The 16,367-nt window shown below is 36.1% G+C and overlaps 1 protein-coding gene across 2 annotated transcripts; it reads right to left on the bottom strand.

The window, feature by feature from the left end:
* Window positions 1–2,256: 2,256 nt before the first annotated feature.
* LOC110615528 (endoribonuclease Dicer homolog 1) lies at window positions 2,257–14,622 on the bottom strand. Of its 2 annotated transcripts, XM_021757415.2 has the most exons (21): window positions 12,881–14,622; window positions 12,664–12,777; window positions 10,046–10,256; window positions 9,467–9,861; window positions 9,142–9,373; window positions 8,438–8,610; window positions 8,217–8,339; window positions 7,963–8,123; window positions 7,641–7,874; window positions 6,994–7,144; window positions 6,731–6,913; window positions 6,478–6,579; window positions 6,136–6,297; window positions 5,964–6,059; window positions 5,233–5,858; window positions 4,778–4,878; window positions 4,485–4,684; window positions 3,485–4,405; window positions 3,221–3,385; window positions 2,712–3,085; window positions 2,257–2,626 (listed from the first exon to the last, which is right to left on the bottom strand). In XM_021757415.2, exons 1-21 carry the CDS (start codon window positions 14,027–14,029, stop codon window positions 2,449–2,451), a joined length of 6,051 nt encoding a protein of 2,016 aa, XP_021613107.1. In that variant the 5' UTR covers window positions 14,030–14,622; the 3' UTR covers window positions 2,257–2,448. The 2 variants fall into 2 exon arrangements, with proteins under 2 accessions (XP_021613107.1, XP_021613108.1); XM_021757416.2 differs by lacking the exon at window positions 6,478–6,579 and having other exon boundaries at window positions 12,881–14,621.
* Window positions 14,623–16,367: the final 1,745 nt, after the last annotated feature.

Below are 16,367 nucleotides of genomic sequence, written 5' to 3'. Positions count from 1 at the left end.
ATTGATTTGACAATTTTTTAAAATTATATTTAATATAATTTAATTAATATATATTTTTTTTATTTTTTAATATGAATAATTATATAAAATAAATAAATATATATAATCAATTAAAATTATTATAAAAAATATTAATTATGATAAAATATAAACGATTAAAAAATTAATAAAACTAATTGCATAATATATTATCAAATTAAAATTTTATTCGATTTAAATAATTCATAAAAAATAAATAAATATAATTAATTAAAATATAATAAAAAGTAAAATAATGTTTATAATACCCTAAATAAGTGTTATAAATTTTAAACAATCAAATTATTAAACCTAAATTATTATAATTTATTATATTAATAATTATAATAATTTTAATCTCTTCACAATTTACAAAAATTACATTTTATATAAAATCCATTAAGTATAATATCATTTATCCTTTATATATTTATTCTATATAAAACTCAGTTAAACCGAAATAACCGAAATAACCGACCGAACCGAAATAACCGACCGAACCGAACCGAACTAAAAATTTGGTTCGGTTTTATTTTTAATTCGGTTCGGTTCGGTTTTAATTTTCTGAAAAATCGGTGATTTCGGTTCGGTTCGGTTTTAGATTCAAAAATTTCGATTAGACCGAACCGAACCGAAATCACTAAACTACGTCGTTTTGAAATGTACCCTTATATTTGCCCTAAATCTAAAAGCCTGAGTCACGCTACCCATCTCCATTCCACGCCGCCTCACATCACAGATCAAACATGCCTGTGCCTTTCTCTGAGCATTGAGCTCCACCACTTCCAGCAGTTCCACAGTCCACCGTCCGACCTCCACTCTCCTCCCGACATCGACCGATTAACTGTCGCGGCTAACTTGGGTCATCGATCTTCACTACGTTGCGGATGCGCGAATTAGCAACGTTGACGACTCCTCACCTCACTGTCGGCGTCGGTCGTCACTCTCCACGGAATCGTCGGCGTCGGTCGTCACTCTCCACGGAATCGTCGGCGTCGGTCGTCACTCTGCACGGAATCGTCGGCGTCGGTCATCACTCTGCACGGAATCGTCGGCCATCGCTCTCCAGTCTATCGGCTCTCCGCACCGTCAACAACTTGGTTGCCCTCGATCTTCCTCGGTCTTCCTCGGTCCTCCTCGGTCCTCCTCGCTCCTCCCTCCTCCCTCCTCCCTCCTCGCTTCTGGCTCCTCGCTCCTCCTCCGTCCTCCTCCGTCCCCGTCCCCGTCCCCGTCCCCAGTCTTCAGTATTGATTTTTTATTTGTAAAGACAGGTAGGCTTTCTAATTCAGATCCTTTGCTCTATTTCTTGTCATTCTTATGATTCTGTCCTCTTCATACTTTGTTGATGCTCTTTGTCGAGTGGGTTTTGCAATTTTTATTGTTTGATTAGCTGTGTCTTAAATTTGAGTAATCAGCTCTTCTTTCGATTGTTCTTGGTGCTTAACTTTCATGGGTTGGATTTGGTTTGTTGAGATAAAATCCAATATTTTTTTGATCATTTTTGGTCAAATTGGGTTTTAGCTAGCTGATTTTGCTTTGGGATTGTCATTTTTTATATTGCGCTGAAATTTCCGTGTAATTTTTGTATTCGTTTGATGTATTTGATGGTTTTGGAAATTAAAATTAAAATATTTTAATTGGATTTTAGAATGAATGTGAAAAAAAAAGTTTAAAAATCGAATCGAACCGATCGAACCGACCGAACCGAACCGAACTAAATCGGTTCGGTTCGATTCGGTTATTCCTCTTATTCGGTTCGGTTCGGTTTGTGTAAAATTCTAAAATTCGGTTTTCGGTTATTTCGGTTCGGTTCGGTTTTGAACCGAACCGACCGAATGCTCACCCCTACCTGACATCCCTACATCAGACAATTAAACTTAGCAGTTTATTAAATTTTCTTTTTTGGATGAGGCTAAAAAGATATGAACTTACATAAAAATTAGCTTTTCCACCATTGATTATGAACGGAAATAGGTGAATTTAAAATAAAAAGATATTTTAAATGTCACATGAGTAGGTACTTTCCTTGACTTTTTTCTTACACAGTTTTCTTACTCGAACAGAAGTTAGACCCACGTCCTTAAATTTCGAAATTCAAATACAAAACTAAGCCTCCGTCCCTCACCCCATTAGACTATCAAACATCAGTCTAATTAAACAAGAAGAGCCACAGGAGGGGGTGTGATTTTATAGGCAGATTGGCCAAACTGGTTATGACACTAGCCTAGGAAAACTTCCTTTGACAATAAAAATAAGTGTTCTTGCATTATTGATATGGCAAAGTGGAGGTCTTGCGCACATTTGTATTTGGATGTATCCTAAGTGAAAATTATACAAGTACATAACTATAATCAAATACATTGGATCAGGTATCAATGATGAATTAGATTTTAAAATATAACTGCATAAATATCACCCACAAATAATCCGTCAAGAGTACCATTTATTCAGAAGTTCCAGAAGGAGAACTGCGGCAGAGTCCTTGGCCTTTTTCACGCTTGGCATTGGCTCTCCCACACATTCATCAGTCCATCCCCTATCAGTAGTATTCACACGAACTGCAAATGTAAACCTCTTTGCGTGTGCAGGGCCACCCTCGTTCACACACCTTAAATGCCAGATATCAAGTTACTTGGCCACATTTTACAGTTACGAAAACAATATCAAGATGCAAAACCACAGAAATTTCTTACCGATACAAGGGCATAGGCCAATTTCTTCGCAAGCAAATATCGTTTAATGTTTGCCTGGTAAATGTTTGATTGCCATTTTTCTTCTTCTTCCCATTCTCATCACCTTTTTCTTTAGCTTCAGCTGTTTCCTTCTCTTTCAAAACAGCAAGCGCATTCCTAGCTGCAAGTTTCTGTGCCATCTTCTTTTGTGGATTCTGAGCAACTCCTACCTGAACACCATCAATGAAAACCTCAACAGTAGCCAGATTGCCGATTCTTGAGGCTTTGTATTCCAAGCCTTCAGCCTGTTGCTGACACCGTTCTTGCAGCTCCCTGACAGGATGCATTGGAAGTGTTTCTGGAGTGACCATTGGATGCAACAAAGGTTGAAAAACCTGGGACAAAGGGATTGCAAGAAAACAACGTTAGTATAAAATATCAATTTTTTTGCAAACAGTAGGTGTCCAGGAAAGAGTAAAGAATAGGGTGGTTACGGCAGCCAAGTCCATGACTGATATAATGCAACTAACCTTCCAAACAACTGCAGTATCTCGTCCACTGTCCAGGAAAATAGCACCTGCAATAGATTCTACAATGTCACCAAGAACCTTTGGAGCTTTGCAATCTCCCAATCCAAAGGAGTTGAAACCAGGCTTTGATAACTCATCTTGAACTTCCTTCACAAACTCACGAATCTGATGTTGAAGTCCTCAAAACGTCAGCATTGAAACAGCAACTTAACCCAATTAAATAAGAAAACACCAAGTTGCTACTAAAGGAACAAGATAGCACACCTGCTTTTCTAGAGCACTTGACCCGTGCAGGAGATGCACATGGAGCTTATGTTTAACTGCAACACGTGCAAAGTTTTCATTGTTCACAGCAGCAGCTCGCAAATCTGTCAAGCGACCTGGGGGGAGATTTGTGTATGTGAAAAACAAGTGCCTTGTAATTAGATGATCTAAAACTGCATCACCAACAAATTCTAATCGTTGATAGCAGGATACTCCAGAAGACGGTCGTGATGCATGAGTGATGGCTTCAACCAAGAGGCCCCGATCATTGAACTTAATGTTCAAGGAACCTTCCAAGGCATCAAAATTGACACTTCTAAGTATACTTTCTGGAATATTAGCTGGCTTTACTGCTGAATCTATCTCTTCTTGATCAAACTCTACCTGAATGCCAATCCATTTCATGAAGTGATTTGCTGCATGCTTACCACCTTCAACATAATAGACACCAATCAATGCTTCAACAACGTCAGCCAATGTCTTGCTAGATAGAACTCTATAAGAACTAGAGTCGCTCTCAAGTTCACCATCCTCAATTTCATCGTCTTCATATCCATTGATGGCATGATCAACTCCTGGTTTATCCTCTGCAAGGAATCTTTCCTGATCAAATAAGGAGGAGTCTCCATCCTTTGTATCCTCATCAAAGACGGGCAAAACCCCAGGTGAAGCCCATCTAGATGGAGCAAAACGATCTGCCTGGATATATGATTGGAGTCCTTTATTCAATGCATATTGGTACAGGACCATGTTACTCACCATTTGTTGTCTCATCCTAGTGAGTTGGCCCTCATGTTTCTGGGGATATTTAAGAAAAAGAAATCGACTAACAACCCATTTCAGATAAGCATCTCCTAGAAGTTCTGCTCGCTCATAGCAGAATGTCTCTTGGCATGAAGCTGCAGTCAAGGCTTCCAAGATCTGTAGGCATAAAGGGACATGTGAATGAAAAGGGAGTCCTCAGCCTTCATTTTTGTAAGAATTCAACTAAATACAATACCTTTGAAGCAGGGACAAAATAATTTATTATATGCTTAAGTTGAACTGCAAGCAGCATGCTTTCAACCCTCCTCATTATTGATGGCAATCTTTGGGCACCACGAACAAGCGATCCAGGAAGTGGGTGCACTAAACATAGCTCAGGAGGAAGAAACACATAGTATGTTTTGTCAAGAATTTCTTCAGATTCACCTTCATTGGCTATACAACAGAAAAGTTCTCCATTTTAGCTTATACAAACTACAAAATTGTGAAGAAGAAATAGAATTGCTCACTGAAGGAGAAAAAAAATACATTCTGAGTGTTCAAAGCGAGGAGATAAAAGATTCTTGCAGTAGGACACACCACGCCCTCTTATCAACGGTTGTTGCTTAAATATCAATTCAACTCCATACCTGATAATATAACATAAAAAAGACCCGACAGCCCAATGCAAACTCTGTTGCGCCAAGAAGAAAAAGCTTCTCCAATCTGCACGGACTCATGAAACTACTGCCAATGAAAAAAGTGTGGAACCTAGAGACAAAGCCCACATAATTTACAACAGACAGTAGTTAAATAATTCCACTACAGATACAGATAAGCTTTCCCTTCTTCAGGCACAACATGTGAAGTGCATTGAGGCTATCCAGTCCTAGTGTTAGAGAACCACAATTAACAAGGCATTCACCCTGTCAGCAGGGGAAAGGACATTTTTCATTAAAGTAGAAAGAGAAAAAAAGAAGTGAATAAGTAATGCAGGCTCATACTTTTGCTTGTAATAATCAGCATATGAACTATACTCTAAAGGACCAAGATAACCCTCTTTCCTTGGGAATGAGTTCTCTGCAGTCATGTCATAGCGTATCGAATCCACATAGAACCTTTTCCCAGAGTGCGCGGCTGTTACGATTCTCCCAACCAAATCTTCAGCATCAACACAAGTATCAGCCATCATCAGTTTGCCTTTGGGCAACTCCATTTTAAACATTTCAGCTCCATCCCGATTAGGAACCAATCCAGAAGCTTTCACAATATCAAATTGTGCCACAGCTCCTCTGATTCCATAGGTGGGATGAGATTTCTGTCCAAAAGCCATGCCATTACGCAATTTCCCAAATCCATACTCCCTTCTGTCTCCCCCGAGTGTTCTCTCATTTGTACCAAGGTAAACATCTGGTCGAGCCCTCTGAAGGGGATTGCTCCACGCATCTGTTCTAATTATCTTTTCAACTAGATCCCAGTCAATTTCTTTTATAGGATCTACAATCTTATCGCCAACCACAGGGACAAACAAATATGCTTTTGCAGGATCCCATGGAGTGGTGGAAGGTTCAACATCCACATCCAGTACAATACTCATCAATCTCACATGAAAACTTTTAAGGGATGCCAGCTGCACATGATTAGAGTTTAAATTATCAAGAAACCAAAAACAAGAAGTTCTCAGAATAAAAAAGGGCAAAATTTTTTTTATTGCTCAGTTCAATTGAGCACCAACCTGGGTTTCAGTCACATCTATTGGACCCCTGAAGACAAGAGATGCCTTGGTTATAATGGTTCGAGCGATAAATAGATCCATCGACATCGATAACACCTATAAAAAAGAATGTGATTATAGAAGAACACTTATCACATCCTGCCTATTCTATAACTGAAGTGAGTCAAATTACCTCTGCATCCAGCTCGTTGCCAAAAAGCACTGCAAAATCTGAAACTTGAGTTAAGAATGGATCTTTGGAAGTGCCACTATTTACGCATCTAACAGAATACATATAAAGTTGAAGAAATTTGGAGTTGTTGCAACCATCTCTTCCACATATGATCCATTCTCCCTGAAAAGTTAAAGAATGACAAAATAAAAGATGACCTAAGCATCACTTGTTATCAATGAGCATTGTAACATACAGATGTACACTATTCTATGAAACGCATTTTGAGAGACCACAGAGATATCATGTGTTCCATAAGAGGTATCATGAATCACAACATTTTCAAATTTGTTTTTTGCTGACCTGCCACAATATTGAAATGGAGATACCAAAATCTCCACACCCTGACATTATTATTGCTGAAACATTTCCCTTCTCATTCAGCATTCTTTTCAAAAATCCCCTCTTCTCAAGGACAGGAGAGAGAGAGAGAGAGAGAGAGAGAGAGAGAGAGAGAGAGAGAGAGAGAGAGAGTTGCTGCTTAGTCCAATTGTTGACAAACTATTCCCATTTTTTGGTTAAACTAAAGCCAGTTGTACCTACATGACAAACTAACCTGGAGTATATTGGCTACACCTTCAGGATAGAACTCTCTATGCCTAGCAGTTCCGGGAAGTGGTTCACCTTCATCATTCTGGTCAATCTTTTCTTTTTCTTCCCCACTTCCCTTATCCGGCAAGAGCATGTCAGTAAATGCTCCCATCTCATGGAGCTTCTTGCAAGCAGCCAAACAAACAGCCTACACATAAAGCATACAATCACACACAGATCCTTGAGAGGAAGTTAATTAAGCTACCAGGAATTAGTACAGTGGCATGCCTGTTGTGCAAGGCGCATCGAACTGCATACAGGACCCTCAAGTTTCTCAAATGGCGCATTACAAGGAAGTTGAAGCTTGCATGAATATTCTGTAGGACCTCCTGGTTTCTCATGCCTCTCCATAATAAACTCAGGACGAAGTATTGAATACCTAGGTAAGAAAATGCAATTAAACAAGAAATTGATCTCCAATTACAAGCATATATATATATATATATATATATATATACACATACACACACACATACTTGCACACTGTCAGTATCAGATTGAGGTGATCTAATTTCAAACATGGTTCCTGAACTTCTCAGTAAGCACTATCACCCAACTTCAATTTGTTTTAGCAAAATCATTAGATATGATTTGTTTCATTAAGATCATTATTACAAAATTTTTTCAGAGATTTAGCCAAAATTTTGCTAGGCTGACTCAAGAAGAATGTAATAAAGACTTCTTTTTTAAATTTTGAAGTTATATTAACAACATCATGTTAAAGATCTAATTGAAATTATATCAAATTTTAGTATAGTGACCTCACTGAAAGAAAATCAAATTTAAGTCACTTTTTACGAAATGAAGTTTACTGACTGCATTGAAATTAGTTCATTTACAGTGGATAAAAGTAAGATGATCAAGAAGTAATGCACCTGTCACTTGGTAGCTGAGAGCAATAAAAATGAATAAGCCCAACAGCAGAATTCAAGCTCACAATGGCACCAGTAGATTCCACTTGGTATACAGTTCCTGGTACTGCAGCCACAGAAATTAACCTTGTTGTATCCTTAAGGTGACTAAGGTCAGTTCTCTCAATTGCTTCTTTCCGCAGGGTCTCCTCACTATTTCTAGCATTCCTTAAGAATGCTCCATGAGACAGATTTCCCCTGAGAGGTAATAACTATTTTAAGTTCTTCCATATTTAAAGATAGTCTGAAACTGACTCTGACATTGGAACAGATCCAACACTATTACCTCTCAACCATCAAGATGTAATCTGAACCAGGCTTTCTTGCACGACCCCTAGACTGAATGTACGCAAGAACAGTTTTTGCAAGATCAAAGCGAATAACAACATTGCATTGCCTAATATCCAGTCCTTCCTCAGCAACACTTGTAGCAACCAATAGTGTCACCTACAAAATTAGAGGCAATATTTGTCTTAGGTACCTAATATAAAACACTGTAATTCGAATGAAATTAAGTCAATGCTTTGCTTTTGAACATACACGACCATCTCGAAATTTGGCAATTGTGTCTTGCATCTGGGATGTCCGCATTTCTTGACTGTTATTGTGCCCAATCAAGCTTGCACACCTAATGAAACTAAGTGATGGAAGCTCAGCAAAAACCTGCAAGCTCAGCAAAACATATAACTGTAGTTTGAGTAATTTGGAAGAAATTCAAACCACAAGGACCCAATAAAATCAAGTTTATCAAGAAATTTAACCTTAGGAAGAACTAAAGCAGCTACTACTCGCTCAACAAAGATGATTGCACGAAAATCCTCCGTGTACTGATACTTAATAAGTATTTTTATTAATGACTGCACTTTTGGGGTCACTTTTCCATCAGCTACAGCAGCCCCTATTATCACGTCAACATGCTCTCCCCCAGAAACAACTGCAACAAATTATAGAAGCATAAAGGAGTATTAAATTATCTCTTCAAAATAATTTAACCATTAAAACATCACTAACTCAACAAAAAGAAAAAAGAGAGGTAGGGAGAGAGAGAGACACACACACACACACAACTCAAGCAAGTCAGTCAATGCATATTGTTGTGTCATGTGCGTAACCCCAAGTTCATTGAAGGCAAAATAGGTGAGACCACTTCCCCTAAAGTGTCCTCCATGCATGAAAACCATTTGGCGCTCAAAGGTCATTGATCACAGTAGCTTTATGCAGATCATTGTACCCAGTTACTAATTTAACTTCTCCACTTATATTTTTTTTTTCCTGGGCTAGTCCAGATACCACCGACACAAGAGTCCATTTTCCAAAATTTTCAATTTTGAAAAGAATTTTTTATATTCTATGTCAACAATACAATAGCAACAACAAAAACCTGTTTTTTTTCTCTATTCTTCATAGATTTACCAAATATGATCTGCTTATCATCATGAGGACAAGAATCAATAGCTACACCCACCGTGACTGTCAGGGAGCTCTCCTTCTTCAATCTCGTCAGGATCAGTCCAACCTAGGGAAACTCCATTCTCATTGTCAGTAGATTTTCCATCCTTACCTGTCACAGCTCCCTCTGTTAATTGGCATTGTAAGAGCATAACAACTTTTTCCAGGTAAGATTCTTGAAACTTGACATCAAGCTGGTAGTTTGCCCTCTCATCATTTTGTAAAGCCATCAAAAAGGACTGTGCAACCTGCAGAAGACATGGACCACGCAATGCAAGTATTTCCATAAACAGACACCTAGTTAACCAAAATGTAAAATAAACCACCAGGTAAATTGCTACCTTGTAAGCACACCACTGACCCAGCTCCCCAAGTGCATAATTGATAGCCCTCAACTTCTGAATCAAGTTAGCAGCCCCATCACTTTCTGTTCTTTCAGAGACACCATAAACTTGGCGCAGCTCTTCCTTAGCCCCAGCATCTCTAGCTCCCATAAATTGCCATTTACTCCTTCTCGAGCTTGATTGTGCAGCTTCTTCGACAGCCACTTCCATTTGTTTTATTTGTTCATGAAGGGACCATAAGCTGGCTGCTTTGTCATACTCCACCACAATTTCTGCAGGCATTGGCACATGTTTCTCCAGTTCCTTGCGGTCCTTTATTGTACAAACTACGGAATCAAGTTTGCTTTCCAGATTACGGATTTTTATTGCACAATCAACCTGACTTGAAACACCTGAACAGAACATAAACCTGAGCTGTAACAAGAACTTACAGCTTGAAATGTTTAAGAAAGGGAACAAATTCATGACCGACAGCAAAATCTTGATAAAAGCAATGCTACTACCATAAAAGTGAATAATTCTGAAAGAAACATAAATTTTAGCATAGAATTCAGAAGTTGCAGACTAAATCACTACCTTTCAAGTTAACAGGAGAAGCAGTCATTCCAAAAACAGATGGTCTTTTTTCCTTTGGCGTTGTATGATAGAATTCTGACATCACTAAAGAATATGGATGCTTCTTTACAGCATGGTGACACTCATCCAGAATAAGGAGATTGATTGCTTCCATTTTGATTATGCTATGTCGCAGAATGTTCAGCAGAATCTGAGCTGTCATCACTAAAACCTGCAGAGAGAAAAGACAAGGAAACAAGGTACAAGCTAGCCCTAGAAAACCAGTGGAACCAAGAAAAATAACGAAGAACAACCAACTTGACCTTAAATTAAGGACAGAGGCAAAAACAGTTAAACCAATAAAGGTATCCATTGGAAGACAAACTGACCTAATTGCACAAATAAACATTGAAATAGCAGAAGATGACAAGAACATGGTGCCTTTATTGTTTGTATCAAGAACTACAATTTAAATGAAACATTTTCAGTTCCTTGGCGCTGAGGACATGGGAAAATTATTAGATACACCCGGTGTACCACCACATCATGTTGAGGTGGTACATCAAACCAATAGTATTCAAACAAGTAACTAAAATAATTTAAATTGAATTTAACTTCCATATAAGAATGAATTTTTAGTGGTAGTATTGGTTTAGTGGACAGTTTCAATCCTTTGTAATTACTTGTTACGATACTATTGGCTTGGTGCACCATCTCAACATGATGGTGGTACACCTGGAGTACCCAATAATTCCTCGAGGATATGTGCATAATCGGTTTCTACAACAGCCACCTATAAAATGCAAGCATGTGCCTATACCAATATGCATTCAGCAAGAGAAACATATTGATATTCAGTGGCAATGCTTGATCAGAAAAGCTGACAGTCAACTCCATCCAAGGATATTCAACTCAGCCCAACAAACTATGTAAGCCGTTGAGACAAGTACTGTATAGAAGCTTAGACAGATAAACACTGAGAAAGTACCAGAAAAGAACATTTATAGCATCTCCTCCAGATATACCACTTCAATATGGAAAGCAGAGTAAATACCTCAAATCCCACCTCTAATTACATGCCAAAAACTGCCCAAGGACTTCGTCATATCCATCAGCTATCAGAAGGGATGCCACCATAAAAATTAAAACAAAGGCTTTTGGACTTGATGAAAGATATGTAGGGTAATGTGTAATAAATCACGGTTTGCTTCTTTCTCACTGCACATAATTGAGGCTGAAGGCTCTAGAAAAACCTTCTGCTTCATTACTTTCAGTGTTCAGCTCATGTGATTTATTGTTCAATGACTCCACTGAACTTTAAGAGTTTGGAAACTTTAGGTATCCTCCCAATCAACTAAGACTACAATCTTAAGAAATTCTAGAGACAATTAAATGTGCAATACAAGGCATAACATCTATTTTAAAAAAGAATCAGACCAGTGATTTTACATTTTATTGATTTCAGTCTTGAAGGCAGCATTTTGACAAACCCAGGGATCCCTATGCCTCCCTCCTGGAAAGCTTAAAAACAGAGGGAAAGTTTCATTGAAAGGACACCACCCATTACCTATGTTTTAAAATCAAACTTGCACAACCAACTTGGTTGTGCAGTCATGACCACTGTTATCAGAATCTTCCCTTCGAATTAATTTACCAACAAATCAATTCGAACTTATAGGGTGAATCTTAAATGCATCTAAATCTTACTATTTTGATTTGAATCTTACGATTCTCAATTCGATTCCACATTCTAGAGATTCAAATATATAAGGTAAATATACCTAAATTATGACTAAATTGAAAAAAATCAATCGTAAATCAAGTGAATCAAAATGAACCGACTGAGTATTCACCCAATTCAATCAATTATTTATAAAAGGTTCGTCATATATTAAATTTTTAAAATTTAAGATTTCATTCATTTTTGTCCTAAAAGGTATAGATAGAACATTTCCTTAACTATTTTTCTTCCACCACCCACTCTTTTCCTTCTCCCTCTTTTTCTTTTTCCTTTTTCCTTTTTTTTTTAATTTATTTAACTAATTATAGTTATCAAGTTATGACAATTTATATTAATAATATTAAAACCTGCTTTTTTTTTTTACTATTTAATTATTTTGACCAAATTTAAATGAGAATTTCAGCATGTGTATAATGATAACTATTGTCTGCAATTCCAGAGTTCATAATTTATAGTATAAAACTATATAATATAGAAAATACATATTATTCTATTATAAAAATATTTCTAATTATATAAATGATACTTATATGTTTATCAAAACATATCACTATAAGATTTTTTTTACTTATTTTCAGAACATATATTATTTTTAATTATTTTTGAGAATTTTTAGTAAATCTTACGATTCGATTCGAAATTCACATTTCAATTTGACAACTATGGTCACGAGCATTTATTTGATAAGTGATGCTACATTTGCACAAGCAGTGTTCCCAGATACCAACAATGTGATAGCCATAATACCAATTTTAACACCAAATGACTAAAATGTTCCTATTAGGAAAAATATGAGGCAAAAACAATGGGAATGCACATCAATTCAACTAGGCAGTTGGACAACCCCAAGAGCAACTAAAAGTACAGTAATAGTTAACATGGAAACTTTAAAACCTACCTGTTTTGATTCAAACTCACGCTGCCACCTCCGAGCATCCCAGAAATCTTGACCCATTTCACCGCAATAATGGCCCACTTGGAAACTAGTACGCTCACGAATGACTTCCGCTTGCTGGAATTAGATAAGCATAACAAATCCATCAACGACTATGGCAGTCAATTGCTATACCAAAATTTCACATTCTTAAACAGAACATACAATAAGAATAGAATACCTGATAAACAAGTGGAACCTTTGGAACCAAAAATACAGCAAGCATTTTCTTGTTCTGCCTTTGCAAGTCATTACAAAGACTTTTAATTAAAAGTACAGCAATGAGGGTCTTCCCTGCACCAGTTTCAAGAAAAGCTATTGTATTCCTCCTCTTAGCCTGTTCAAGAACATCCAATTGATATTGGCGGGCTTGTTCCTCAGGGAATTTCTCCTTGGTCTCCTCAGATTTCTTTTCTGCCTTTCCATTGCACTCCTGATCCTTGTCATTGCTTTCCTTTCCTTCTTTGTTATGATCAGCTTCCCAATTACCTGCGTGAAAAATCATCCCATTGGACCCAGAACGGTCCCTCTCCCAATAACCCCTTGGTTCCCTATCCCTCCAATCCCTATCTCTACCATCTCTCCTACAAACACCATTATACCTATCTCTTCTCCGAAGATGATACTTGTCCCTCCTATCAATGTCATCCCAATCTCGCAGCCTCTTCCTGTTAGAGCTTCTCTCCCTGTCCCTTGAATCATACTGCCCCCTACTAGAGTACTGTCTCTCATTTTTGTAACCGGAAATCCTAGCCTTTTTACAGTACCTTTCTTCACTATCAAAATCTCGTTCCCTTGGCCCCTCATGGTCGCCCTTATGCCCATTTTCCTTGACAGAATTATCCAATGAATTCAACCTTTCTTCGGCCCTTCCATCCAATGAATTCAATCCATTATCAAAATTTACCAGAAGAACTCTACTTTCAAAATTGTTTTTATTACTACCATTTAATTGTAATGAGGAGCTTTTTTCTCCATTCATGCAAAATTCAACCGCCTCGTTCTTAAACCACCCTTCCCCAGCATTACAATCCTGAATTCCATTCTCAACAGTAGCCGATGTACCATTATTGATACTGCTGCCATCAGCAAGAGGAGGCAAGCCAGTACCATTCTTAATACTATCAAGAATGTGATCAATACCTCCAAAGAAATCATTAACGAGATTATCCTGATTTGAAGTATCATCAACTGAATCTTGAGCAATTGAAGTATCGAAATCGACAAAATTGTCAATAAGATCACAGGAAATGTCCTCACAGGCGTCCAGCCAGTAAGATGGGCAGCCGCCGCCTGCAGCACCTGAAACCCTACTCTCACCGTCCGTCATACTGATATGCTAAAAAATTAACAGGCAACAGAGAACACCGCACTCAAAAGCCAAAAAATCGAAAAAGATAACCAAAATAACACTAAAAATAAAACTGGGAAAAAGGACAGCAACAGTATAAATTAAAACGGAAGGAAACAAAAAAAAAAAGGGAAATAAAGAAAAAGGCTGCAAAATAAGCTGATGGTAGCAGCGGCAAAACTGGTAAAGTGTGAGAAAGAAGAAGAAGAAGAAGAAGAAGAAGAAGGGTGGGAAAAAGATTGTATATGCAGATTAGGGTGGATAGACCGTACGAAGCACGCAATAGCTGAGGGGTGGGGTTGCAAAAGGAGAGAACCCAAAAACAACCAAAACCCAAAACTGTGTGTGTGATTCTTTTAGATTCCACGGTCTATCAACCCTTATTCTGCTTTCTCCCTACTTTTGACCCTCAAGCGTGCACACTCGCTCGCTCTTCCTTCTCTCTTCTCCGTCTTTTTCCTGTTTCTGTTGCCTCTGCTGCTATGGTTTTTTCTAATTTCTACCTCTGTTCTCGCTCTCAGAGGGAACGCACCCGACTGCACTTTTATTCCTCAACACAGCGAGATTTTTCCTTTTTTTTTTTTATTTTTTTTCTCCCCCTTTATTTTTAATATATATATTTTTATTTTAAAAAAAAAATTAATGTTGGAGGAGGTTGTAAGGACGGTAAGTCTGTAACTGTTGCGTGCCGCACGAGGTTACCTCCGCCCTTGTTAGAAAATTGATGCTAATGCTGCCCCAGCTTCTTTTAAAGTACCATGGTAATAGCTAGGTTTTCCAAACAGTTTCACCTCGTCCAATAAAATATTGGCACGCGGCATATCTGCGTCGTGGGCTGCTCTGAGTGGAAGGTCAATTCCAAACATATTCCTGCCTTTTTTTTTTATTTAGTATCCAGATGATTCCGAGCAAATATTTTTATATTCCTTTTACACACTTTTATCTTTTAATAAAAATAATTAAATTTTCTAAATCATATGTTTATTTTTATTTACCACTTTTCTAAAATTATATGTAGTTTTTAAAAATTAAAAAATATTTCTTCTTTTCAGAAATAAATTCATTTCTCTTTTTTTATTTATTTTGAATTATATAACACCTCTTTTAAATATTATTTATTACTAACTTCTTATATACCTCTATTTAATATATATTAAATAACTTAATTTATAAATTTAAAAAAATAATTTATGTTTACTAAATACATACCAAATGTTTTTTGGAATAAATGCTTCTTTTTGCTCGCATATACATACTCTTTTAAAATAAAATTATTATTTATAAAAAATAATAAATTTTAATGCCTAGACATATGTTATAATATTTTAGAAGGAAGGACTGATATAACATAATATTTTTTTCATAATGTAAATTTATATTGTATTTTGTGAAATTAGTCTAATTTTATTAATAATTTATGTGAATGATATCATTTTTTGATAAAAGTAGCTCTGAATTATTATAATTCTAAATATTTTTTTTCTAATTAAATTTTAAAATTTATTAAAATATTTTTTAGATATTAATTATCGATAATTTTGATATTCAAAAGTTAATAAGATGTCAACACAAGTAAAAATTAAGTGTTCTTAGCTCATTAGTAAATGAAAATAGTAATGGAGTTATATCTAAATTTTTTAAATAATTTAAATTAGATTTGCAAAGAGTTATATAAAGTTAAATAAGATAGAATAGAATTTTCACGATGAAGGAAAACGTATATATATATATCTTTTCGTATAAAAAATACTTAAGACATTTTTTTAGAGTAAACTATTGTACTCTTAATAAATTTTGTAGTCGATTTATTAATAGCAGACAGTTAACTTATTTAATGCTTAACGAACTAAAATTATGCTACATCTAACACATTTTGTATCCGGCGACCATCATATGTGCATTTAAAATTTTATATGACTATTAGAGGAATAAGGGGTCCGAGTACTCTGGATGGGGTGCTATACTAGTTAGTTATCTTTTCGAATTCTAAACAACGAAGACTTTAAATTATTTAACTTTTCACATGTTTATTTATACATCATCAAATTAAATAATAATTTTAGAGTACATATATCGTAATTTTAAAAGAGATTATATTTTATATCTGATTAATTATTATATAAAATAAAATATCATATTAACGAAATATAATAATACAAAAAATAATTTAAAATATATACTTATAAAACTTACAAATGAAAATTAAATTGATTATATTTGTAACACGTTTTATTTATATATATGCATTAACTTGATAAAGGGTATAAACGGGACGTAAACATAAACATACAATTATGTAGTTTAAGAAAATAAAAGA

Source organism: Manihot esculenta, chromosome 5 (assembly GCF_001659605.2).
Source record: "Manihot esculenta cultivar AM560-2 chromosome 5, M.esculenta_v8, whole genome shotgun sequence".
In the NCBI taxonomy this organism is placed as follows: domain Eukaryota; kingdom Viridiplantae; phylum Streptophyta; class Magnoliopsida; order Malpighiales; family Euphorbiaceae; genus Manihot; species Manihot esculenta.
Note: the sequence above shows the minus strand (reverse complement) of the source record. Positions and strands in the feature narration are given on the sequence as shown.